This window comes from Ranitomeya variabilis, chromosome 7 (assembly GCF_051348905.1).
Source record: "Ranitomeya variabilis isolate aRanVar5 chromosome 7, aRanVar5.hap1, whole genome shotgun sequence".
Lineage (NCBI taxonomy): Eukaryota > Metazoa > Chordata > Amphibia > Anura > Dendrobatidae > Ranitomeya > Ranitomeya variabilis.
Genome location: NC_135238.1, coordinates 212587088 through 212609071, shown reverse-complemented (window position 1 = coordinate 212609071; position 21984 = coordinate 212587088). Strand labels below are relative to the sequence as shown.

Genomic DNA, 21984 nt, shown 5'->3' with positions numbered 1-21984 from the left:
ATTTATGGCTGCTAGACAGCTTGAATATATGTGGGGATTCCCTAGCAACCAGGCAACCCCCACATGTACTCAGGCTGGCTAGAAGCTGTAAATCATGTAGCTGCTTAGGCAAAAACTAAATCTCTGAACACTAACAAATACTCGGAGATCACCCGAGCGTGCTCTGGAAAACCCGAGCAACGAGTATACTCACTCATCACTAGTCGTAACCACTACTGAGGTGCCGATCTTTTCTCCCCTCCATACTCAAAGAAACAAAATCATCTGCAGGACGCGTAGACGCGTGTGATAACATAACAAAAATACCAGCTCAGCAATTCACATTCACAATGAAATAGCGGAATGCAAAATGTAAAATGTAAGCTGACCTGACAGTAAAACTGAGAATTGGAAACATGAAGAACAAAGAACTCGCAGGCCTAACAATGGCTGGGCTCATACCGAGCAGGAAGAGGATATCGCCCTAAGTGCAGCACCGTAAAACACGAGCGAAGTGGAAATGCAAACAAGGTCTTCATTCATAAACCAAAGAAGAACAGAATAATGGAGAAGTGCAGACATGCAAATCTTTTGCCTTTCGGATTTTCCAATAATTTTTTTCAATAGGTGACCGGAGTGGAAGAGAGTAGTGATGAGCGAGTGTACTCCGAGTATTTGGGCGTGCTCATAGATTATGTTTGTGTCCCCGCAGCTGCATGATTTGCGGCTGCCAGACAGCCTGAATACATGTGGGGATTCCCAACAAACAGGCAATCCTTGCATGTGATCAGGTTGTCTAACAGCCACAAATCATGCAGCTGCGGGGATACAAAGGACAGGGTCCTCTCCCCTCTGTACCAGTCTGTCACTGTAAACTTGTTTACTGTAAACGATATTTATAACCCTGTACGTAACCCCTTTCTCATGTACAGCACCATGGAATTAATGGTGCTATATAAATAAATAATAATAATAATAATAATAATAATAATAAAAATAATACAAACATGATCTACGAACACGCCAAAAATACTTGGAGACCACCCAAGCATGCTCGGAAAACTCGAATGTTTTCAACATTTTTTTTTTTCTAAAGGCATCTGGTCAATTTATTTGCAGCACCACTATAGGAGAAATAAAGCAATATCTTCCTAACTTGAACCAGAGGACGGTCAGACTAAAGCATAGACTCCAATGAATGGAGAGGTGGTGGTACACATGTGTGCACCATCGTTCTACTCAAATGGTGCACTCCAGAGATACATTCTAGGAAATTAATGGGATTCTCCAGATATGGGACCCCCAATGATAAGCAATTTATCACCATTACTATGGATACATACTGACATATATTTCCAATACCAACCCTTTAAAGAAAACCTGTCATCAGGTCAAAAATAGCCATTTCTTTCTTATTATATTCCTACTGTTTTCTTGAGTATTTAATTTTTTGACAATTTTTTTAATCGCCATCTGGTTCCAGAAATATGGGCCTGTTTATTTAGTGCTATTTTTTATTGTCTCTACCAATGGGGTGTGGCTGTTAGGATTCTTCGGGGGTGTTACTTTAGGCTGCTTTTCATAATTGCTATGTGAGCCATTCCCCCTCGGTAAGGACCATAAAAGTCAGCACTACATAAAAAGGCCCAAAGCTCTGCAACCGTATGGCGGATTTAAGAAAACAAACAAAAAACTGAACACTCAGGACAGCAGAAGACATAAAGTTGCCACTTTTGACTTGATGACCAGGACTCTTTAAAGTCAAACTTTTGGAAGAAGTTTAATTTCAGCTTTTCTCAAAGTGTTACTTTACCCACATCAGTGTCCCATGTCCCATTACATTTATGTTAAGGGAATGATATATAAGACATGAGTCTGCCATGGTCTTTGGGGCCCTCCGTGTACTGTAGACCAAGGAAGGAAAAAATAGCTGTCACCAGGTTTTTGCTTTCTCGTCTGAGAACAGCACAAAAGTGGGGACAGAAACTCTGTTTCTAAAGCTGGGTCACTTACTAGGCTTGTTGCTGTATTTTTGATAAAATGACTGTTATCTGCTGCAGCTCTGATCCTCCTTCTCAATGAGGAGCTCCTGCTTTGTAGACCTCCATATTCATAAACTTTGTCTATCCTTGCCCCCGCAACACTTACTGGTAGCTTTCTGTCTTCTCAGTGAAAGCAGAAACTGTCAATCAACAGTAGGGAGATGTTTCCAGAGTTCATTATTGAGAGGACTAGCAGAGCTGCAGCATATTGCTTTTATCAAAACTACAGCAAGAAGCCCAGTGACTGACAAAGCGTTGAGATCGGGGTCTCTGTCCCCATTTTATGCTGCCTTTAGATTGGTAAGCCTGGTGACAGATTTCCTAAAACCAAAACAACAAAAATATCAAACATCAGGTTAAAAGCATGCAGGAATGTCTTGAGAAAACTAGAGAGAACATTACTAAACTTTCATAAGTCACTTACGGTTTTCTGCCTTGATTGGAAGGATTTGGCTTATTTTATCAGGGGAACCTGGGCTTTCAACTTTCGTCACGTGCTCAAAATTAATGATGAACATCATTGCTACACCTTCCTGGTTCTTCACTGGTATGACATGTGTACTGCAGATGAATGTGGATCCTAAAGAAAAAAAATACAATTTTTGAAATATAGTATTCTAATCATATTAACTGTCAGCTTTCAATCGTAAAACAGCTGGTTGGTCGGTGATCAAATACTTACTTCATGCAATAAAATGCAATTTAATTATGTAAAAATCATACAATGTGATTTTCTGTTTTTTATTTTTAGACTCTGTTTCTCACCAGTGAAGTGTACCTACGATAACAATTACAGACCTCTCCATTCTTTGTAGGTGGGAAAAGCTGCAAAATCAGCAGAGTATCAAATACTTATTTCCCCACTGTACGTGTGTGTGTGTCTGTGTGTGTATATATATATTGCATATCTCCAGAAGATAACACAAAATTCAATCTTCACAACAGGTAATATCACAGCTCACTTCCCCTGCTATACATTGACTTGACAGATAACACCTATGTACAGTAGATAACGCAGGATCCACCATTCACAATAGGTGATGTCACAGCTCACCTCCTCCTCCTGTACAATGACTGATAACATCTCTATATACAGTAGATAACACAGGATCCACCATTCACTATAGGTAATGTCACAGCTCACCTCCTCCTCCTGAACAATGACTGATAACACCTCTATATACAGTAGATAACACAGGATCCACCATTCACAATAGGTGATGTCACAGCTCACCTCCTCCTCCTCCTGAACAATGACTGATAACACCTCTATATACAGTAGATAACACAGGATTCACCATTCACAATAGATGATGTCACAGCTCACCTCCTCCTCCTGTACAATGACTGATAACATCTCTATACACAGTAGATAACACAGGATCCACCATTCACAATAGGTGATGTCACAGCTCACCTCCTCCTGTACAATGACTGATAACATCTCTATATACAGTAGATAACACAGGATCCACCATTCACAATAGATGATGTCACAGCTCACCTCCTCCTCCTCCTCCTCCTGTACAATAACCTTTGCCCTGATGAGAGCATGCTCATTAAAAACTTCTCTATGATTCTGCAGGGTTTATAATCAGTCTATTACTGCTAATGTCCACGTGTCCTACAGAAAGAAGTTGAGCAATAAGTCATTATCTTATGACCCTTTGACATTTCATAAACTGTTGCAATTACCTAGAAGACTGTTCTACTGCAAAGAGAGAAACATCCGGCCATATTTCAGGGGTGTAACTATGAAAAAAGCAGCAATGGCACCCATCCCTAGGTTCCTAAGGGGACATTTAGACATCATTAAGCTATGTGCACACGTCCGGAAAGTATGCAGAAATTTCGTGAGAAAATCCTGAGGTTTTCCGCAGGAATTCTGCACGTGTTTTTGTCACGTTTTTATCGCGTATTTTGCGCTGATTTTTCACGTTTTTTTCCGGAGGTTCCCAATGCAATAATATAGTGGGAAATCCGCTTATAATCCGCAAAATTAATGAACATGCTGCGTATTTTTCCGCATGCGTTTTTTGGGTGGAAAAAAACGCAATATGTGCACAAAAATTGCGGAAACCATTAAAAATGATTGGATGCTTAATGTATGCATTTTTTAAGCATTTTTGCCGCGGAAAGCCGCCGAAAAAAAAGCGCAAAAAATCCACGAATAATCCGGAACGTGTGCACATACCCTAACAATATAAAAAATCACCAGTGTTGGGTGTGGGACCTGATACAAATTTTGCCTTGGTGCCTAAAAGCTTCATATTAATAATAATAATAATAATAATACAATTACCACAATAGAAAAAACAATCAACGGATTCATCTTAAACTGGCATGAAAGTTTAAGTGAGAACAGAAGAAATCTGAGTAATTTCTATATTTAATTTCCCTACCGCTGTGCGACAAGCAGTCAGATCCTAATTTACATACGCCGTTTAATAGAAAGTTAAAATTATAATTACTGTAATGCTTAATTAAAAGTTCTGCAGTTCTAACTTTTAGCTTTATCTTTAATGTGTAACGGTTAATCTGCTCACATTGATGAGTGCATTAATAGACGGCGCAGATGTCCTAGTTTAGTAGTAATTTATAAAACTTCTTTAGAGGGGTAAGACTTTTTTTTTTTGCTGACTATGATTTAATTCCTGCATATCTAAAGGAAAAAAGGTGTAATGAAGACACTTTTATGGAGTAAACATCATCTAATTAGACACCGAGCAAAGTGAGAGGACTCTACATAATTACGGTTTCCATAAAGGACAGTGTCTAATTCATGCTGCCCCTGATTCGGACAGAATGAGTCTAATGACAGGTTCTTTTTAAGTTCTACTTTGTCCCCCATGACTTCTTATAGGTCTTGTCCAGGCTTGGGATAAAAGTCTGTAGTCACTTTATGCTAAAACGTGACAGAGTGCGGCGCCCTCACTATCAGGATTCTCCGGTATTGCCGATGCGATTGGACGGTCACGTGAGTGCATGTGTGTGATTTGCAGCGACTTGCACACATGCGGTCACCTGCTCTCTAGTCTCATCTGCCTTCTCTCAATAGAAAACAATTTAGAGAAGATGGACACGTTTAGTTGGCAGGTGACCTTAAGTGTCCAAATCGAATATATATGGTCACAAGATCCACAATTCGCACCAACAATACCGGGGACTGGCTGACATGGACAGAAAAGGGTCCCTGTGCAAGAACAGTAAATGGGTCCTTTGTAGTCCAACAGTTCATCATTGGAGGTGGAAGTGGGCCCCCTTACTTCTTTGGCCCTTGTGAGGCCGCACAGGTTGCACCAATGATACTGTGAGCACCCTACACCGACATATTTCGGCCCACTCCCTTGGATAAAAAGTAATCCCATTCTTGGTAGTGCTCCTTATTTTTTCTCCAGAAAATCATTCTTCCTGATGGCAAACAGTCTGAAGGGGGCTTCATCAGAGAAATTAAATTTGCCTCAGTTCTCTGAAGTTCAATCCATCCTTCATGCAAGCTTATTTTCTCTGATGAAGCCCCTTCAGACTGTGACATTGGGAAGAATGATTTTCCAGAGAAGAAAAAGTGAGTGCTACCACGAGTCTTGCGTTATGTCAACCGTAAAACATCCTGAGACCCTTCATTTATGAAGGGGGCTCACTCACAATTTAGCCTAAGAGCACTGCCATGAATAAAGGAAGGGGTCTAAACCGCCTCCAAGAGCAACTTCTTCCAACAATCCAGAAGCTAGTCCATGGTGAAGAATGCTATTTCCAGCATGATGGAGGCCATGTCACAAGGCAAAAGTGATAGCTAAAAGGCTCGGTGAACAAAACATTGACATTTTGGGTCCATGGCCAGGAAACCCTATAGATTTCAATCCTATTGAGAACTGGTAGTCAATCCTTCAAAAGCAGGTGGACAAACAAAAATTGTGATAAACTCCAAACACTGATGAGACAAGAATGGGCAGTCATCAGTCAGGATTTGGCCCAGAAATTGATATTCAGCAGCCAAGGCAAATTGAAAAAGTCTTGAAAAATAAGGGTCAATACTGTAAATATTGAGTCTTGGCATAAACTTGATGAATTTGTCAATACAATTGTGAAAACTTTTGAAATGCTGATAATTGTACTTTAGTAATTATAGATAAATCTGACTAAAAGACCTAAAAACACAGAGGCAGCAAACTTTGTGAAAACCAAACAACAAAATTAGCTTCAGTCTCAAAATATTTTTCCATGACTGTACACCTAGCCTCCAGCAATATTGTGCCATCACTTTGTGAATACTAAAATTGGTGTCAGTTGCAAAACTTTTGGCCACAACTATACAGAGACTGGTGGAAACTAGACAACTGTCATAAACATGCATACTGTCCAAGAGTCCAAATGTCACCTCAATCTTCTTGGAAACCAGGATGCCAGTATGTGAGTGCCGGCCGACAATGTACTGGTCCAGTAGCCACCAACGTGGAGGCATCACGAAAATAACAAAGAAGGAAAACAAGAATGCCCTTATGTCCAGGTCGACAAAGCCCAGCAAAAAAGTGGACATCCCCTCTCTTTTATGGATGCCACTGCACCCTACATCAGGGGTGAACATATCATTGGTGCAACCTGTACAGAAGCACTGGTGCCCCAAGAGGTAACGGGGCCCATTTTTACGACCAAAACAGGTGATATTGTTCATTATGATGAGCTATGGAGTTGACAAGGGCCCATTTATTGTCCGTCAGTGCCCTGTATAGTCTCCTTATTGCCCATCTGCACCAAACGCACTTGTCCGTCCCAATTTTTTTCTCTCTGTATTATTGCTACAAAGAGGTTTGTTAAAACATATTAAAAAGAAAATGTGCTCTCCCCAGTGTCTACGCCCATTATCAGCCCGTGTCTCCCTCTCCTTCATTACGGCTCATCAATTTGTTAGGATCACGCTGTTCACGTTCTATCCATTGTGTCTTTAAACCGTCTCCTGAAACAGTTACACCATGACGCTCGCTTCAGTTCCCATGGAAACAAACAAAATGACTTTAGTAAACAGAAAATAAGCAATTTTGGATTGTTTCACAAATGCTATAAATAGCCGTGCAGCGGGATCATCATCTCGGCCTGCGCAGACTTATTAAATAAACGCTATAGCTTTCACCATTGGAGAATAGCAGTCTTTAGGCTAATGAATAATGTTCCATATAGCTGTCTTAGCAGAGAGGGGATTTTTCATCCGAATACACAGCCGTGTTATTTTCCCTTTTGTGCTGGCGTCAGCATTTCTAAATGGCTTTTTTTTATTGTTTGTTTACATTCTTGAGCTAAAAAAATAATAATGGAGATTTATCAAGAAAGCATGGAACTGCGAAAGATCAAACTCGTTTCGTCTCATGTAGCAAAATAGTCTTCAGGAAAATGGTCATTTTTGTCCAGAGCAGCCAATCAGAATTTTTATTTTTTTTACTCTAAAAAGGGGTATTCCATCATAAGACAACTGTCACCTGTCCACCTGTCCAAGATTCTAAGGACCTGAAGTTCTGTGATCAAGTGGGTAGTGCGTACTGCCACACTCCGCTGATCAGGTCCTTCTCCACAGATCGCTAATCTCTGTTGTTTAAAGGGGTGTTCCCAATTAAAAGTTAATTTCATTCTAAATCTATATCTATTTAGCGCCATAATCTAAACTATTTTCTAATATACTTGCATTAAAAATTCCTTATCGTTCTCTATCTACTTTAACTGTTTTTCCATTTTTTCCCTACCTCCTTTCTGATGATGCTTCGCTTGAGAATCCCAGTGACGCGTCATCAGTAGGCAGAGGCTGTGGTCACTGCCATAGCCCTTGCCCCCTCCCTGAAATGAATCATCATCAGTGATGCTTGTTTCAGGGGCTGGGCTAGCCCCAACGAGCTGTGCACAATGACAGCACGCGCTCTGTTGCTGGTTCAGATCAGCAGTAACAAGCCGGCAACAGAGCGGTGATGCAATACCAGGTGTGCAGAGACCAGTGACATCTCCTGTGGGGGCGGCGCTAGTCTCTGCACTCCAGGTATTCTAACACCACTTTGTTGCTGGCTCTTACTGCTGATCTGCACCGGCAACAGAGAGTGAGCTGTCATTGTGCACATCACGCAGGGACTATGCCATCTATATATGTACTCATTTTATAAGGGAAGAGGTAATATATAAGAATGAAAAAATATTAAAAAAAACACAATAATATTAATAATTTGTATTATATAACAGATAATTCAAACATGTTAGATTGCTTTTCAAGGGAGAATGCCAGCCCAAACTGATAGTGTAAACTAAGAACATAGTCTTGTAGGGCATATAGCCCTTATAAAAAAAAAATCACAGCTTTAGTTTACAAATCGCTGCCTCTTTTCTGCAGAAACTGACATTTAATCAAATATGCCCATTAGTGTGCTCAGTGTTATGATCCGGTGACCTTGGAGCCGCATGAAACTTTCTCTGGAGTCGGTGGAACCTGTACTGACCGCAAATCCTGAACTAACACCGCAACTAGAAGTAGCCGTGGGGTGTGCCTAACAAACCCTAGACACCTCGACACAGCCGGAGGACTAAATACCCCTATAGATGAAAATAGGAATGCTATCTTGCCTCAGAGCAGACCCCCAAAGGATAGGCAGCCCCCCACGAATATTGACTGTGAGTAGGAGAAGAATAGACACACGCAGGTAGAAAACAGGATTTAGCAAAAGAGGCCACTCTAGCTAGATAGGAAAGGATAGGACAGATTACTAGGCGGTCAGTATTAAAATCCTTCCAAAAATATCCACAGCAGATAATACAAAAAGTTCCACAATCTAACTGAAGACATGGAATGTGTTGTGAATTAGACTTTTTGGCTCCCTCTTGTGGTTACTAGTGATATTACTCTGGGAGTTTCTTCCCTCAGTTTGCACCCACCTGGGCCATTAGTCCAGCGGTGTTGCTATATAAACTTCCTGGATCCTTAGTCCAGTGCCTGGCATCGTTGTAATCAGATCCTTTCTGTTTGCTCCTATCTGCTGGTTCCAGTTCGTGCTAAATTAAGCTAAGTCCTGCTTCTTTGTTTTTTGGGTTATTTGCTTGCTCTCATTTTTGTCCAGCTTGTACTAAATGTGATTCCTGACCTTGCTGGAAGCTCTAGGGGGCTGGTGTTCTCCCCCCGGGCCGTTAGACGGTTCGGGGGTTTTTGAATTTCCAGCGTGGATATTTTGATAGGGTTTTTGCTGACCATATAAGTTATCTTACTATATTCTGCTATTAGCTAGTGGGCCTCTCTTTGCTAAATACCTAGCTCATTCTTACGTTTGTCTTTTCCTCTTACCTCACCGTTATTATTTGTTGGGGGCTTGTATCCAACTTTTGGGGTCTTTTCTCTGGAGGCAAGAAAGGTCTTTCTTTTCCCTTCTAGGGTTAGTTAGTTCTCTGGCTGGCGCGAGACGTCTAGAATCAACGTAGGCACGTTCCCCGGCTGCTGTTATTTGTGGTGCTAGGATTAGATATATGGTCAGCCCAGTTACCACTGCCCTATGAGCTGGTTTTTGTGTTTGCAGACTTAGTAAATATTTCTGAGACCCTCTGCCATTGGGGTCATAACAGTATGCCAGGCCAACATTGAATGTTTATGCATTGCAGAAGTGGGATAATAAGAAAGGAAATTCTGAGTTGTTTTTTTGTTTTGTTTTTTCCCTCTTTCTCCCCTTTACCTTTGAGTGGCTTGTGCTTGCTGCAGACATGAATGTCCAGACCTTGATTACAAGTGTAGACCAGCTTGCTGCTCGTGTGCAGGGCATACAAGATTTTGTTACCAGTAGTCCTATGTCTGAACCTAAAATACCTATTCCTGAACTGTTTTCTGGAGACCGATTTAGGTTTAGGAATTTCAAGAATAATTGTAAATTGTTTCTTTCTCTGAGACCCCGTTCATCTGGAGATTCAGCTCAGCAAGTTAAAATTGTTATTTCTTTTTTACGGGGCGACCCTCAGGATTGGGCTTTCTCGCTAGCGCCAGGAGATCCGGCATTGGCAAATATTGATGCGTTTTTTCTGGCGCTCGGATTGCTTTACGAGGAACCCAATCTTGAAGTTCAGGCAGAAAAAGCCTTGCTGGTTATTTCTCAGGGCCAGGATGAAGCTGAAGTGTATTGCCAAAAATTTCGGAAATGGTCCGTGCTTACTCAGTGGAATGAGTGTGCTCTGGCCGCAAATTTCAGAAATGGCCTTTCTGAAGCCATTAAGAATGTGATGGTGGGTTTCCCCATTCCTACAAGTCTGAATGATTCCATGGCGCTGGCTATTCAAATTGACCGGCGTTTGTGGGAGCGCAAAACCGCTAATCCTCTGGTGGTGTTGTCTGAACAAACACCTGATTTAATGCAATGTGATAGAATTCAGACTAGAAATCAGCGGAAAAATCATAGAAGTCAGAATGGGTTGTGTTTTTACTGTGGTGATTCTACACATGTTAGATCAGCATGCTCTAAACGCCTAACAAGGGTTGTTAGTCCTGTCGCCATTGGTAATTTGCAACCTAAATTTATTTTGTCTGTGACTTTAATTTGCTCATTGTCTTCTTACCCTGTTATGGCGTTTGTGGATTCAGGTGCTGCCCTGAGTCTTATGGATCTGTCATTTGCCAAGCGCTGTGGTTTTGTTCTTGAACCGTTGGTAAATCCTATTCCTCTTAGAGGTATTGATGCTACGCCATTGGCGGAAAATAAACCGCAGTTTTGGACGCAGGTAACCATGTGCATGACTCCTGAACATCGGGAGGTGATTCGTTTTCTTGTTCTGCATAAAATGCATGATTTGGTCGTTTTGGGGCTGCCATGGTTACAGACCCACAATCCAGTCTTGGATTGGAAGGCAATGTCTGTGTCAAGTTGGGGCTGTCAGGGAATTCATGCTGATTCCCCGCCGGTGTCTATTGCTTCCTCTACTCCTTCGGAAGTTCCTGAGTATTTGTCTGATTATCAGGATGTGTTCAGCGAGTTCAGATCCGGTGCTCTGCCTCCTCATAGGGACTGTGACTGCGCCATAGATTTGATTCCAGGTAGTAAATTTCCTAAGGGAAGATTATTTAATCTGTCTGTACCTGAGCATGCCGCAATGCGTTCGTATATCAAGGAGTCTCTGGAGAAGGGGCATATCCGTCCATCCTCTTCCCCTCTTGGTGCGGGATTCTTTTTTGTGGCCAAGAAGGACGGATCTTTGAGACCTTGTATTGACTATCGGCTTCTGAATAAAATCACTGTTAAATTTCAGTATCCTTTGCCTCTGTTGTCAGACTTGTTTGCCCGGATTAAAGGTGCCAAGTGGTTCACCAAGATAGATCTTCGTGGTGCGTACAACCTTGTGCGCATTAAGCAAGGAGATGAATGGAAGACTGCATTTAATACGCCCGAAGGTCATTTTGAGTACTTGGTGATGCCTTTTGGGCTCTCTAATGCTCCCTCAGTGTTTCAGTCCTTTATGCATGATATTTTCCAGAAGTATCTGGATAAATTTATGATTGTTTATCTGGATGATATTCTGGTTTTCTCTGAAGATTGGGACTCACATGTGGAGCAGGTCAGGATGGTGTTTCAGGTTTTGCGTGAGAATGCTTTGTTTGTTAAGGGCTCAAAGTGTCTCTTTGGAGTACAGAAGGTTCCTTTTTTGGGGTTTATTTTTTCCCCTTCTGCTGTGGAGATGGACCCAGTCAAGGTCCGAGCTATTCATGAGTGGACTCAACCCACGTCAGTTAAGAGTCTTCAGAAGTTCTTGGGTTTTGCTAACTTCTACCGTCGTTTTATCGCTAATTTTTCTAGCGTTGTTAAACCTTTGACGGATATGACCAAGAAAGGTTCTGATGTTGCTAACTGGGCTCCTGCAGCCGTGGAGGCGTTCCAGGAGTTGAAACGCCGGTTTACTTCGGCGCCTGTTTTGTGCCAGCCTGATGTCTCACTTCCCTTTCAGGTCGAAGTGGATGCTTCTGAGATTGGGGCAGGGGCCATTTTGTCACAGAGAGGCCCTGGTTGCTCGGTAATGAGACCATGTGCTTTCTTCTCTAGGAAGTTTTCGCCTGCTGAGCGGAATTATGATGTTGGCAATCGGGAGTTGCTGGCCATGAAGTGGGCATTTGAGGAGTGGCGTCATTGGCTCGAGGGTGCTAAGCATCGTGTGGTGGTCTTGACTGATCACAAAAATTTGATGTATCTCGAGTCTGCTAAACGCCTGAATCCTAGACAGGCCCGCTGGTCATTGTTTTTCTCCCGTTTTGACTTTGTGGTCTCGTATTTACCAGGTTCAAAGAATGTGAAGGCTGATGCTCTTTCAAGGAGCTTTGTGCCTGACTCTCCTGGAGTCGCAGAACCAGTTGGTATTCTTAAAGAGGGAGTTATTTTGTCAGCCATTTCTCCTGATTTGCGACGCGTGTTGCAGAGATTTCAGGCTGGTAGACCTGACTCTTGTCCACCTGACAGACTGTTTGTTCCTGATAAGTGGACCAGCAGAGTCATTTCCGAGGTTCATTCCTCGGTGTTGGCAGGTCATCCGGGAATTTTTGGCACTAGAGATCTGGTGGCTAGGTCCTTTTGGTGGCCTTCCTTGTCACGGGATGTGCGGTCATTTGTGCAGTCCTGTGGGACTTGTGCTCGAGCTAAGCCTTGCTGTTCTCGTGCCAGCGGGTTGCTCTTGCCCTTGCCTGTCCCGAAGTGGCCTTGGACACACATTTCCATGGATTTCATTTCTGATCTCCCGGTGTCTCAGGGTATGTCTGTCATCTGGGTGGTATGTGATCGCTTTTCGAAAATGGTCCATTTGGTGCCTGTGCCTAAGCTGCCTTCCTCTTCCGATCTGGTTCCTGTGTTCTTTCAGAATGTGGTTCGCTTACACGGCATTCCTGAGAATATTGTGTCTGACAGAGGATCCCAGTTTGTTTCCAGGTTCTGGCGATCCTTTTGTGCTAGGATGGGCATTGATTTGTCGTTCTCGTCTGCCTTTCATCCTCAGACTAATGGACAAACGGAGCGAACTAATCAGACTCTGGAGGCTTATTTGAGGTGTTTTGTTTCGGCAGATCAGGATGATTGGGTGACCTTCTTGCCGTTGGCTGAGTTTGCCCTTAATAATCGGGCTAGTTCCGCTACTTTGGTTTCGCCATTTTTCTGCAACTCTGGTTTCCATCCTCATTTTTCCTCGGGACATGTGGAGCCTTCTGACTGTCCTGGGGTAGATTCTATGGTGGATAGGTTGCAGCAGATCTGGAATCATGTGGTGGACAACTTAAAATTGTCACAGGAGAAGGCTCAGCGTTTTGCCAACCGCCGCCGCGGTGTGGGTCCCCGACTTCGTGTTGGGGATTTGGTGTGGCTGTCTTCTCGATTTGTTCCTATGAAGGTCTCCTCTCCTAAATTTAAGCCTCGCTTCATCGGTCCTTACAAGATATTGGAAATCCTTAATCCAGTGTCCTTTCGCTTGGATCTTCCGGTGTCGTTTGCCATTCACAACGTGTTCCATAGGTCCTTGTTGCGACGCTACGTTGTGCCTGTGGTTCCTTCTGCTGAGCCTCCTGCTCCGGTGTTGGTTGAGGGCGAGTTGGAGTACGTGGTGGAGAAGATCTTGGATTCTCGTCTCTCCAGACGGAGACTTCAGTATCTGGTCAAGTGGAAGGGCTATGGTCAGGAGGATAATTCCTGGGTGGTTGCCTCTGACGTGCATGCGGCCGATTTAGTTCATGCCTTTCACGCTGCTCATTCTGATCGCCCTGGTGGTCTTGGTGAGGGTTCGGTGACCCCTCCTTAAGGGGGGGTACTGTTGTGAATTAGACTTTTTGGCTCCCTCTTGTGGTTACTAGTGATATTACTCTGGGAGTTTCTTCCCTCAGTTTGCACCCACCTGGGCCGTTAGTCCAGGGGTGTTGCTATATAAACTTCCTGGATCCTTAGTCCAGTGCCTGGCATCGTTGTAATCAGATCCTTTCTGTTTGCTCCTATCTGCTGGTTCCGGTTCGTGCTAAATTAAGCTAAGTCCTGCTTCTTTGTTTTTTGGGTTATTTGCTTGCTCTCATTTTTGTCCAGCTTGTACTAAATGTGATTCCTGACCTTGCTGGAAGCTCTAGGGGGCTGGTGTTCTCCCCCCGGGCCGTTAGACGGTTCGGGGGTTCTTGAATTTCCAGCGTGGATATTTTGATAGGGTTTTTGCTGACCATATAAGTTATCTTACTATATTCTGCTATTAGCTAGTGGGCCTCTCTTTGCTAAATACCTAGCTCATTCTTACGTTTGTCTTTTCCTCTTACCCCACCGTTACTATTTGTTGGGGGCTTGTATCCAACTTTTGGGGTCTTTTCTCTGGAGGCAAGAAAGGTCTTTCTTTTCCCTTCTAGGGTTAGTTAGTTCTCCGGCTGGCGCGAGACGTCTAGAATCAACGTAGGCACGTTCCCCGGCTGCTGTTATTTGTGGTGCTAGGATTAGATATATGGTCAGCCCAGTTACCACTGCCCTATGAGCTGGTTTTTGTGTTTGCAGACTTAGTAAATATTTCTGAGACCCTCTGCCATTGGGGTCATAACAGGAATGTAAATCTGCAACTCCAGAGAATCCAGCAAGACTGAGAAAATACTGACACAATCTAAGCTGGACAAAAAAACACAAAGAATAGCACTGAATTGTGAAACACACAGCATGTGTGTCACAGGAAAAAAAAACAGACACTTATCTTTGCTGATTTGGCAGACTGGCAGGAGGAACCAGGAAGAGGTCAAACACCTCCCAACAACAATTGACAACTAGCAAGGACTAATGAATCCTGCACACCTAAATTCCCCAGTCAGAACTGCAATCAGCAGATACACCTGACCAGGACTGCAGCTCAGGGGCAACTGCATTACCACCTACAACCACCGGAGGGAGCCCAAAAGCAGAATTCACAACAGTACCCCCCCCCTTGAGGAGGGGTCACCGAACCCTCACCTGCGCCCCCAGGCCGATCAGGACGAGCCAGATGAAAGGCACGGACCAAATCAGTAGCATGGACATCAGAAGCAAAAACCCAAGAATTATCCTCCTGGCCATAACCCTTCCATTTGACAAGGTATTGAAGCCTCCGCCTCGAAAAACGAGAATCCAAAATCTTCTCAACCACATACTCCAACTCCCCATCAACCAACACAGGGGCCGGAGGATCAACAGAGGGAACAACGGGCACCACATATTTCCGCAATAAAGATCTATGGAAGACATTATGGATAGCAAAAGAGGCCAGAAGCGCCAATCGAAAAGACACCGGATTAATAATCTCAGAGATCCTATAAGGACCAATAAACCGAGGCTTAAACTTAGGGGAAGAGACCTTCATAGGAACATGATGGGAAGACAACCAAACCAAATCCCCAACCCGAAGCCGGGAACCAACACATCGACGACGGTTAGCAAAACGTTGAGCCTCCTCCTGAGACAACACAAATTGTCCACCACATGAGCCCAAATCTACTGCAACCTGTCAACCACAGAATTCACACCAGGACAGTCAGAAGGCTCAACCTGCCCAGAAGAAAAACGAGGATGAAAACCAAAATTGCAAAAGAAAGGCGAAACCAAAGTAGCCGAACTAGCCCGATTATTAAGGGCAAACTCGGCCAATGGCAAAAAGGCCACCCAATCATCCTGATCGGCAGACACAAAGCATCTCAAATAAGTCTCCAAAGTCTGATTAGTTCGCTCGGTCTGGCCGTTTGTCTGAGGATGAAATGCAGAAGAAAAAGACAAATCAATGCCCAGCCTCGCACAAAAGGCCTGCCAAAACCTAGAAACAAACTGGGAACCTCTGTCGGACACAATATTCTCCGGAATACCATGCAAACGAACCACATGCTGAAAAAACAACGGAACCAACTCTGAAGAGGAAGGCAATTTAGGCAAAGGCACCAAATGAACCATCTTAGAAAACCGGTCACAAACAACCCAGATAACCGACATCCTCTGGGAAACCGGAAGATCCGAAATAAAATCCATAGAAATATGCGTCCAGGGCCTCTCAGGGACCGGCAATGGCAAAAGTAACCCACTAGCACAGGAACAACAAGGCTTGGCCCGCGCACAAGTCCCACAGGACTGCACAAAAGAACGCACATCACGTGACAACAAAGGCCACCAAAAGGACCTACCAACCAAATCTCTGGTACCACAAATACCAGGATGACCAGCCAACACAGAACAGTGAACCTCAGAAATCACTCTACTAGTCCATCTGTCAGGAACAAACAATTTCCCCACAGGACAGCAGTCAGGTCTATCAGCCTGAAATTCCTGAAGAACCCGCCGTAAATCAGGGGAAATGGCAGAAAGGACCACCCCTTCATTCAGAATGTCGACCGGTTCAAGGACCTCAGGAGAATCAGGCAAAAAACTCCTAGAAAGGGCATCAGCCTTAATATTCTTAGAACCCAGAAGATACGAAACAACGAAATCAAAACGGGAAAAAAACAAGGACCATCGAGCCTGTCTAGGACTCAGCCGTTTGGCAGACTCGAGGTAAATCAAATTCTTATGATCGGTCAGGACCACAATACGGTGCTTAGCTCCCTCAAGCCAATGTCGCCACTCCTCAAACGCCCACTTCATAGCCAACAACTCCCGATTGCCGACATCATAATTGCGTTCAGCAGGCGAAAACTTGCAGGAGAAGAAGGCACACGGTTTCATCAAAGAACCAACAGAATCCCTCTGAGACAAAACGGCCCCTGCCCCAATCTCAGAAGCATCAACCTCAACCTGAAACAGAAGAGAAACATCAGGTTGGCGCAACACCGGAGCAGAAGTAAATCGGCGTTTAAGCTCCTGAAAGGCAGAGACAGCCGCAGAGGACCAATTCGCCACATCAGCGCCTTTTTTTGTCAAATCAGTCAAGGGTTTAACAACGCTGGAGAAGTTAGCAATGAAACGGCGATAAAAATTTGCAAAACCCCCAAATTTCTGAAGGTTCTTCATGGATATGGGTTGAATTCAATCATGAATGGCCTGAACCTTAACCGGATCCATCTAAATAGATGAGGGAGAAAAAATAAAGCCCAAAAAAGAAACCTTCTGCACCCCAAAGAGACACTTAGACCCCTTCACAAACAAAGCATTGTCATGAAGGATCTGAAATACCATCCTGACCTGTTGCACATGAGACTCCCAATCATCGGAAAAAATCAAAATATCGTCCAAATATACAATCAACAATTTATCAATATAAGTCCGGAAGATATCATGCATGAAGGATTGAAAAACAGATGGAGCGTTAGTGAGCCCGAATGGCATCACAAGGTATTCAAAATGGCCTTCGGGCGTATTAAACGCAGTTTTCCATTCATCACCCTGCTTAATACGAACAAGATTATATGCCCCCGAAGGTCCATCTTCGTAAACCAACTAGCCCCCCTAATCCTAGCAAACAAATCGGAAAGCAAAGGCAAAGGGTATTGAAACTTGACCGTGATCTTATTCAAGAGGCGATAATCAATACAAGGTCTCAAGGAGCCATCCTTCTTAGCAACAAAAAAAAAACCTGCTCCCAACGGTGAAGAAGATGGCCGAATATGCCCTTTCTCCAAAGACTCCTTAACATAACTCCGCATAGCGGTATGTTCAGGCACAGACAGGTTGAAAAGTCGGCCCTTAGGAAACTTACTGCCTGGAATCAAATCAATCGCACAATCACAGTCCCTGTGCGGTGGAAGGGAACTGGACTTGGGCTCATCGAATACATCCTGAAAATCAGACAAAAACTCTGGAATTTCAGAAGAGGAAGAAGAGGAGATTGACATCAAAGGAACATCATTATGAACCCCCTGACAACCCCAACTAGTCACAGACATAGATTTCCAATCCAACACAGGATTATGTACCTGCAACCACGGGAAACCCAGCACGATAACATCATGCAAATTATGCAACACCAGAAATCGACAATCTTCCTGATGGGCTGGCGCCATGTGCATGGTTGGTCACCTGTGCCCAAAACTGGGGCCTATTTTTTTAGCCAAAGGTGTAGCATCAATCCCCCTTAACCCCTTCCCGACATTTGACGTACTATCCCGTCGAGGTGGGGTGGGCCCCCATGACCGCCGACGGGATAGTACGTCATACGCGATCGGCCGCGCTCACGGGGGGAGCGCGGCCGATCGCGGCCGGGTGTCGGCTGCATATCGCAGCTGACATCCGGCACTATGTGCCAGGAGCGGTCACGGACCGCCCCCGGCACATTAACCCCCGGCACACCGCGATCAAACATGATCGCGGTGTACCGGCGGTACAGGGAAGCATCGCGCAGGGAGGGGGCTCCCTGCGTGCTTCCCTGAGACGATCGGTACAAGGTGATGTACTCACCTCGTACCGAACGTCTTCTCCCTGCAGGCCCCGGATCCAAAATGGCCGAGGGGCTGTATCCGGGTCCTGCAGGGAGCACTTCCGGGTCGGAGCAGGCTGCAGATGAAAGCTGCAGCCTGCTCCGATGAAAGTATGATCGCGGATCTGATAGAGTGCTGTGCACACTATCAGATCTGCGATCTGTGATGTCCCCCCCTGGGACAAAGTAAAAAAGTAAAAAAAAAAATTTCCACATGTGTAAAAAAAAAAAAAAAAAAATCCTAAATAAATAATAATAAAAAAAAAAATATTATTCCCTTAAATACCGGTACATTTCTTTATCTAAAAAAAACAAACAAAAACAATAAAAGTACACATATTTAGTATCGCCGCGTCCGTAACGACCCAACCTATAAAACTGGCCCACTAGTTAACCCCTTCAGTAAACACCGTAAGAAAAAAAAAAAAAAAAACGAGGCAAAAAACAACGCTTTATTACCATACCGCCGAACAAAAAGTGGAATAACACGCGATCAAAAAGACGGATATAAATAACCATGTTACCGCTGAAAACGTCATCTTGTCCCGCAAAAAACGAGCCGCCATACAGCATCATCAGCAAAAAAATAAAAAAGTTATAGTCCTCAGAATAAAGCGATGCCAAAATAATTATTTTTTCTATAAAATAGTTTTTATCGTATAAAAGCGTCAAAACATAAAAAAATGATATAAATGAGGTATCGCTGTAATCGTACTGACCCGACGAATAAAACTGCTTTATCAATTTTACCAAGCGCAGAACGGTATAAACGCCTCTCCCAAAAGAAATTCATGAATAGCTGGTTTTTGGTTATTCTGCCTCACAAAAATCGGAATAAAAAGTGATAAAAAATGGTCACGTGTCCGAAAATGTTACCAATAAAAACGTCAACTCGTCCCGCAAAAAAAAAAAAACCTCACATGACTCTGTGGACCAAAATGTGGAAAAATTATAGGTCTCAAAATGTGGAGACGCAAAAACTTTTTTGCTATAAAAAGCGTCTTTTAGTCTAGTTTCACACTTGCGTTTTTATCTGCATGCGTTTTTTAAAAAAACCACATGTGTGAAAAAATGCATGTAAACGCGGTAAAACGCATGCGTTTTTATAGAAAAACACAAGAAAACAAGAAAAAAACAAAAAACCCTAACCCTACCCCTAACCCTACCCCTAACCTGAAATACGTGGCACTGAAATACGTGGCACTGAAATATACGTGTATATACGTATATAAGTGCCACGATATTTCAGTGGCCACGTATTTAAGTGCCACGTATTTAAGTGCCACGTATTTACGTGCCACGTATTTACGTGCCACGTATTTTTCAGTGCCTGAAATACGTGGCACTGAAATACGTGGCACTGAAATATCGTGGCACTGAAATATCGTGGCACTGAAGTATTTACGTGCCACGTATTTTTCAGTGCCTGAAATACGTGGCACTGAAATACGTGGCACTGAAATATCGTGGCACTGAAATATCGTGGCACTGAAATACGTGGCACTAAAATACGTGGCACTTAAATACGTGGCTCTTAAATACGTGGCACTTATATACGTGGCACTTATATACGTGGCACTTATGACTGTCAGAAAATGTTCAGTAAACGGTTAGGGGTGAGGTTAGGGGTAGGGTTTCAGGTAGAATTGGGGAGTTTCCACTGTTCAGGCACATCAGGGGCTCTCCAAACGCGACATGGCGTCCAATCTCAATTCCAGCCAATTCTGCGTTGAAAAAGTAAAACAGTGCTCCTTCCCTTCCGAGCTCTCCCGTGCGTCCAAAAAGGGGTTTACCCCAACATATGGGGTATCAGCGTACTAGGGACAAATTGAACAACAACTTTTGGGGTCCAAGTTCTCTTGTTATCCTTGGGAAAATAAAAATTTGGGGGGCTAAAAATCATTTTTGTGGGAAAAAAAATGTTTTATTTTCACGGCTCTGCGTTGTAAACTGTAGTGAAACACTTGGGGGTTCAAAGTTCTCACAACACATCTAGATAAGTTCCTTGGGAGGTCTAGTTTCCAATATGGGGTCACTTGTGGGGGGTTTGTACTATTTGGGTACATCAGGGGCTCTGCAAATGCAACGTGACGCCTGCAGACCAATCCATTTAAGTCTGCATTCCAAATGGCGCTCCTTCCCTTCCGAGCTCTGTCATGCGCCCAAACAGTGGTTCCCCCCCACATAGGGGGTATCAGCGTACTCAGGACAAATTGGACAACAACGTTTAGGGTCCAATTTATCCTGATACCCTTGTGAAAATACAAAACTGGGGGCTAAAAAATCATTTTTGTGAAAAAAAAAAAATAATTTTTATTTTCACGGCTCTGCGTTATAAACTGTAGTGAAACACTTGGGGGTTCAAAGTTCTCACAACACATCTAGATAAGTTCCTTGGGGGGTCTAGTTTCCAATATGGGGTCACTTGTGGGGGGTTTGTACTGTTTGGGTACATCAGGGGCTCTGCAAATGCAACGTGACGCCTGCAGACCAATCCATTTAAGTCTGCATTCCAAATGGCGCTCCTTCCCTTCCGAGCTCTGTCATGTGCCCAAACAGTGGTTCCCCCCCACATAGGGGGTATCAGCGTACTCAGGACAAATTGGACAACAACGTTTAGGGTCCAATTTATCCTGATACCCATGTGAAAATACAAAACTGGGGGCTAAAAAATCATTTTTGTGAAAAAAAAAAATAATTTTTATTTTCACGGCTCTGCGTTATAAACTGTAGTGAAACACTTGGGGGTTCAAAGTTCTCACAACACATCTAGATAAGTTCCTTGGGGGGTCTAGTTTCCAATATGGGGTCACTTGTGGGGGGTTTGTACTGTTTGGGTACATCAGGGGCTCTGCAAATGCAACGTGACGCCTGCAGACCAATCCATTTAAGTCTGCATTCCAAATGGCGCTCCTTCCCTTCCGAGCTCTGTCATGCGCCCAAACAGTGGTTCCCCCCCACATAGGGGGTATCAGCGTACTCAGGACAAATTGGACAACAACTTTTAGGGTCCAATTTATCCTGATACCCTTGTGAAAATACAAAACTGGGGGCTAAATTTCATTTCTGTGAAAAAAAAAAAAAATTATTTTCACGGCTCTGCGTTATAAACTGTAGTGAAACACTTGGGGGTTCAAAGTTCTCACAACACATCTAGATAAGTTCCTTGGGGGGTCTAGTTTCCAATATGGGGTCACTTGTGGGGGGTTTGTACTGTTTGGGTACATCAGGGGCTCTGCAAATGCAACGTGACGCCTGCAGACCAATCCATTTAAGTCTGCATTCCAAATGGCGCTCCTTCCCTTCCGAGCTCTGTCATGCGCCCAAACAGTGGTTCCCCCCCACATAGGGGGTATCAGCGTACTCAGGACAAATTGGACAACAACTTTTAGGGTCCAATTTATCCTGATACCCTTGTGAAAATACAAAACTGGGGGCTAAATTTCATTTTTGTGAAAAAAAAAAAATTATTTTCACGGCTCTGCGTTATAAACTGTAGTGAAACACTTGGGGGTTCAAAGTTCTCACAACACATCTAGATAAGTTCCTTGGGGGGTCTAGTTTCCAATATGGGGTCACTTGTGGGGGGTTTGTACTGTTTGGGTACATC

At 43.7% G+C, this 21984-nt stretch overlaps 1 protein-coding gene across 5 annotated transcripts in view; it reads right to left on the bottom strand.

The window, feature by feature from the left end:
* KCNH7 (potassium voltage-gated channel subfamily H member 7) overlaps nucleotides 1-21984 on the bottom strand; it is a 345394-nt gene that overhangs the window by 150873 nt on the left and 172537 nt on the right. For all 5 annotated transcript variants that reach the window (XM_077272822.1, XM_077272824.1, XM_077272821.1 and 2 more), the window contains exon 3: nucleotides 2446-2601. In XM_077272822.1, coding sequence (XP_077128937.1) covers nucleotides 2446-2601 — 156 coding nt within the window. The remainder of the gene's footprint in view (nucleotides 1-2445; nucleotides 2602-21984) is intronic.